Genomic DNA, 5751 nt, shown 5'->3' with positions numbered 1-5751 from the left:
AGTAAGAATTTTAAGTGCAGTCAATAATAAATTTGTCCTCCTATTTTCCTCTCATCGAGATGAGTTATTAATAAATAAATAAAACTTGAATTCAACAAAAATTTAAAAAAGACAAAAAAAATATACCAAAAATATAGCATGAAATTTTCAAGGATTTTGGTGCTCTCACAACTTTAAAAGACATTATACACGATAGAGGTCGTGATATTTTATATACTATATAACATTTGATTTTGCATTTACTAAGCGATACAAGACTCGTGATCATGTTTAACAGAACTCCCTACTGCCGGAGCCTGGCCCAGCTATGGGGTTTCACTCTCACATACTATGCCTGCAATTGTATAAAAGTAGCTATGTTAAAATTGTCTTTTCTTTTCTTTTCTTTTTTAAATTAAAGTAGCTTGCACGACTTGAGTTATTAGTACTAGCAACCTGGTTCAAAAATACTTAAGTTAAAAGTAGCAGATTACATATTTGTTGTGTGGGGGGGGCAAAATAACGGATATGTTTGGGATCAAAGATTATTTAAGGGAGTCAACTATGGCCGAGGAGGTCAGAGCTGACCTCGGACTTTGTCAACTTCCGAGGTCGACAAATTACTCGGATTACTCGGGATGTCCGAGGAGTATACTTCTTTTCTACAGAGGTCGGCGATTGTTCAAAGAGTCGCGTGTGCCTCCGAAATGATATTAATATGTCCCATCAACCGTAAAAAATGGGAAAGCTAGGCAAGTAGCTGTTGTGTACGTACTTCAGAAGTTAGAACCGAACACGAAGATCCTGTCAAAAAGATTGTAATGATGGCATCTAGCCATGCCATGCTTCATTGGTGGTAACCAAGGCAGGGTACGTGGCAAATTTGCCAATAAATACCCGAGCACACAAAATCCATCTGAAATCCTACAGTACTGAGACTATTGTAAGCAAGCTGCTGTTTCATTACTTCTGCTTTGAGAGTTCCCGGACAAGTACCCCTTGTTCACGGTGTGCCGTAAGTGACCGTTCGCTAACAGTCTTTTGTCTTGCAGAGATTACAAGTTATTAAGAAAAGTCTTCATCTTCTTACCCGGAACTCGAAGAGTACATCTCATCATCAGAAGAGTCCTAAACTGAGCATCCACAACATATATATGTACACACATACATCGACTGACAATCTAATTACATTGAGGAAGAAAATCCTTGCATAAGGTAGAAAACTATGATATATGTTATGGATCAAACCAACAGATTACAAAAGTGGTACGTTGTTCTAGCTAGATAGTAGAAGGCACTGGAGCACTTGACTTTAGCTAATGGAGTCAGTGGATATCTAGTCATGATAGGAAACAAATGATGAATGATGATACAAGTGCTGCAAAGGCAATAGATGAGTCTTGGTTGCATCTAATTAATGATGAAGTGCTTGGACTTGTGGTCTGCTCATGTCTTCCAAGGTCAATCATGATCTTAAATACGCAACTGTCTTGGGATGGATCTACGGTTGTGATCGCTGACAAATTAGAGAATTGGCATGCTCCTTTTTGCTGATTCATTGTTTGGTAGTACATGTTAAAAGTGTATGAAGCATTGCCTCTTACATCTAGCTCACCACAGGAGGATCCATATCCGAGACTGGTGCAATCTGCATAAGTGCAAGCCTCGTTGATGCTACTTGGCAAATTGGGGTCCAAAATACTTGCTTCCGGAGCCATTATACACCATTGCCTTGCTAAATATCGGACACCCATGGCGGGTGTGAGAGTTTGATTGGTGTTACCTCCACCTAAATCCAGAGGGTATTTGATGGTTCCATCATAGTTGAAGACACCCCAATGCCGCTCAAAATTCCCAGGTTGGATGCTCTTGGCATCCTCGTCAATGAGGGCGAATAGATAGATGTCAGGTGAGGTATTCCGTTTTGGGGTACCTTGCCCTTGAATTATTCGGTTAACTAAACCTTGATTGAACCTGTGGGCATTCTCATTGTTCGCATTAATGTCACCATCCGTTGGCCATCCCACCTCCCCAACAATTACAGGCATGGACGCAAAACCATTTTTTTCGAGAGCCCAAATGAGGGTGTCAAAGTTGGCATCGAAGACATTGGTGTAAGATATAGGGCCATCAACAACTGGGGAAGAAGTAGAAATATTGTTACCAGAGGTGGGGAAGAAGGCGTAGTCAACTGGGAAATTGGGGTCAGCATAAAGGCTTAGGAATGGGTAGATGTTAATGGTTAGGGGAGCACCATTGTCACTCAGGAACGTGATAATGGAGATCATGAGATCGTGGATGTCAGATCGAAAGTTACCAGCGGAGGGTACACCACTGCTGTCTGTCTGGTAGACATCTGCATTTAGCGGGGTGGTGACCTTGACCTGCCGCCCTAGACCAGCTTTGATCAAGGCAGCCTGAATATTTTGTAGTGCCGGTAATGTTGTCTGTAGGAACGTGTCATTATAGGTCTTGAGGAAAGGTTCATTGCCCACAGCCACATACCTGAAACATTAAACCATATGCACACACAAAGTTATTGATCGCTTAAACTGTGTTATGAGTCTTTTGACTAGATAACAAAAATTAACCCCTCATGTAATTTGCAAACGATGAAAATAACAGTAGCTAGTTACCCAACAAAGAAAAAAGAAAGAAAAAAAAAACAGTAGCTAATACCTTATATCGACCCCAGTTTTTGAAATATAGGAGGAAACATTTTGGGAGACCCAATCCTCAGCAATACGAACACTGGATGCAAGTGGTGCCAAGAAATCATTAGGGATGCCAAGCATAACCTGGATGCCGGAATTCCCAAGAGCCTTCAAGGCCTCAGGATCAGCTTCAAATAGCTTCACTTTTTCAAAACCGTTGTCCTTCATCAACTTCACCACTATCTTAGGCGGCAGCGGATGTGTTGCCTGCAATCCCCAGTTGCATGCCAGCCCCCCACCTTCCGCTATTACTACCATGTACAACACCAACAAGCTGTACCGTATATCCATGGTATATATATATATATATATTGGTCGCTTGATCTTTCTTTTATCTGTCTATCTCATAAGTTGGTTTCATGGCCGGCAAAATTTTCTCCCCCGGCAATTGATGTGCAAGTAGATTAAGCAGTTGGAAACTCGAAATATATGGCTGTTGGCTTGATAGAAACAAATGTCCTTTTATGATACCAAAGGAAAGGAATTACACCAAGGTTCAACAAAGAATTTGGTTCTAGGGGTAACCCACACGAACCAATTTCTATACTATCATCTGTAGGAGAGAGAGAGAGAGAGAGAAGAAGAAGAAGAAGAAGAAGAAAGGAATGGAGTGATTCTGTTGGCAACTATATATATTTTCATGCGATAGTATTCCCCCTCGAAGACTTCAGCAGAAAGAATGAACGCATGCACCTTTTGTCAAACGTAGCTTTTAAAACCAGATGGATTCTCCTCGGATGTACAAAGTTGCATTTGCAAGGTAAGTTCCTCGCTTTTTGGCTCCTTATTTATTTCCTCGTTTTATAACCTTTTACGTGTAGGTACATTACATTCATCTACTACATCATTTACTACATTTCTTGGAGTTTCACAAAAATACAGAAAATATATATAAATTTTAAAATAATATTTTATAGAGCTTTGTAAAAAATCAGCTCTAATAAATATCGGTAAGTATTATTTTTGGATTTGTAGAGGTGAAACTGTGCAGTTGAGTAGTTTTGCCCTACTAATCTAGAAATAATACTTACCGACATCTGTTGGAGATGATTTTATTTTTTGCAGGGCCCCATAAAAATATTATTTTAAATTTTATTAACATTTTTTTGTATTTTTGTGAAATCCTGAAGTGAACCCCACAAAAAATGTAATTGATGTATATAGTGTATGTAGCATCCTTGGAATCAATTTCCATAGCGATGCTACCGGAAAAGAAAAACCTTGCATGGTTGTAGTTTCATCTCGAACCCGAAACATCTCGAACTAGTTTAAAAAAAAGTAAAGGGAAAAAAGGTATGTAGAAAGATAAATCAAAGGCAAGGTTTGTTGCTTTTCCAAAATGACCATGAATTCTGTCCAAATCAATCCAAACCGATTAGTTTGGTTTAATATTTTAGTGATGTGGTTTAGTTCCGGTTCTAAAAATTTAGAAACCATGTTAAATGGTTTGGTCTATGGCTTTACGCAACGATTTTAGTTTCAAACCGATCCGAACCGTATAATCCACACTCATATACTATAATATGTTTAGATATATTAAATAAAATTATTTCTAATCTAATTCTCTATTCCACCACCCTACTGTACTTCCAAATTAATTCCCTAAACTTCTATGCAATAACGTATTCCTACAATTTCAATTCACTAAACATAGGTTTGACTAAGTCAATTGATTTCTCACTCTTTTCGCTTGGTTACTAATTTTCTAATCTAATACTCTATATTCCATGGCTCTATTCTTTCGCTAATTACTTGTATTCTACTTTTATTTAGTTAGTTGATGTTAATGAGTTTTGGTGATTTTTGTATAACTAGCTAGCTAGCTAGTTTAATATATAAGTGTTGGTATTCAATTTTAAGTATTTCAAATAGTTTTTGGGGATGATATCTCAATTTCGAGCGAATCGTGGTTTAAAACCGAAACTGAACCGCCTTTTACCTTTTAATGGTTTGGAGTGGTTTGGTTATATGAATTTTATGGGTTGGTTTGGTTCTCCAAATTTTTAATCCATAGGTAGTGATTTGGTTCTTAATTTACTATAAAACAAGACCAATCCGGTTCATACTCACCCCTAGGCCCTAGTGCTGTATTAGAAAACTAGAGCATTGCCCGTGCCTATGGTACTCCAATCATAATTCTTTCTCATGTCATATTTTTTAAATTAAGGTACATGAAATCAAATTCCAATCGCATAATTACACTTCAATTTTTTTACCCTTGAGGATAAGCCAAATGGTCAAGGCCTCAGGGGTTTGCTCCATTGAATTCAAAAGTTGCCAAGTGCTATATACTGTAGTACTTTGGAATTACAGGTCTTTGCTCAAACTTTAATTTAGACTCCCGTAGTGGAGAGTGAGATTAATCCTCAAAATTAGTTGAGGTATGCGTAAATTAGCCCAAACACTTAAAGTTTAAAAAATTCCATTACAATTTCTATGTACACCATGGCTTGTAACCAAACCAAACCGAGCCTTTCAATTGGGATTGGAGGGTTATGTGTTTGGTAACTTACAACCAGCATGTAAAAGCCTCATTAGATCTTTATGACATGAATCCAAATATGAATATGTATCAAACAGGTCGTCATTCAAAAAAATAAAAAAGAATCACAGAAGATACCATCAACTGGAATTGAAATTTAATGAAACCTGAGACCTCCATATATCACTAAAGTGTACCCAGAAAGACAGGAAAATCACCAAACTATATCTCATGTTAAAAGGTACTATTATTTATAGTTAAAATGTCTAAATTAATAATCTGCTTGTACAATTAATCTTGGTTAATTGTGTTCGATTAAACTGATTTTTTTTATGGTGATTTTGTTTTTTGTGAGGCTTACAATGTTGTTCTTTGTGAGACCTACGATATGAGCGGTTTGGTTCATTTAATCGAAATCTGGAACAAGGACAAATATTAAGAATTGAGAGAGGTACAAAGAAGGTATGGAGAAGAAAAAAGAAAGTGGAATCTACATCACAATTCTCAAATTAGTTGTACAAGAAAATTTAATTTCAAATACTCGTACTTATCAAGGGTTGGGTAGATACTATCTGT

At 37.4% G+C, this 5751-nt stretch overlaps 1 protein-coding gene across 1 annotated transcript; it reads right to left on the bottom strand.

The window, feature by feature from the left end:
• Positions 1–1185: 1185 nt before the first annotated feature.
• LOC131327281 (glucan endo-1,3-beta-glucosidase 5) lies at positions 1186–3254 on the bottom strand. The gene is made up of 2 exons (XM_058360359.1): positions 2659–3254; positions 1186–2484 (listed from the first exon to the last, which is right to left on the bottom strand). Exons 1-2 carry the CDS (start codon positions 2982–2984, stop codon positions 1320–1322), a joined length of 1491 nt encoding a protein of 496 aa, XP_058216342.1. The 5' UTR covers positions 2985–3254; the 3' UTR covers positions 1186–1319.
• Positions 3255–5751: the final 2497 nt, after the last annotated feature.

This window comes from Rhododendron vialii, chromosome 5a (assembly GCF_030253575.1).
Source record: "Rhododendron vialii isolate Sample 1 chromosome 5a, ASM3025357v1".
Taxonomy (NCBI): Eukaryota; Viridiplantae; Streptophyta; class Magnoliopsida; order Ericales; family Ericaceae; genus Rhododendron; species Rhododendron vialii.
Note: the sequence above shows the minus strand (reverse complement) of the source record. Positions and strands in the feature narration are given on the sequence as shown.

Coding starts and splice junctions, on each gene's coding strand:
- LOC131327281 (XM_058360359.1), bottom strand. CDS start 2,984: ATGGATATACGGTACAGCTTGTTGGTGTTGTACATGGTAGTAATAGCG. Junction 2,485..2,658: donor AAAACTGGGGTCGATATAAG/GTATTAGCTACT, acceptor TTAATGTTTCAG/GTATGTGGCTGTGGGCAATG.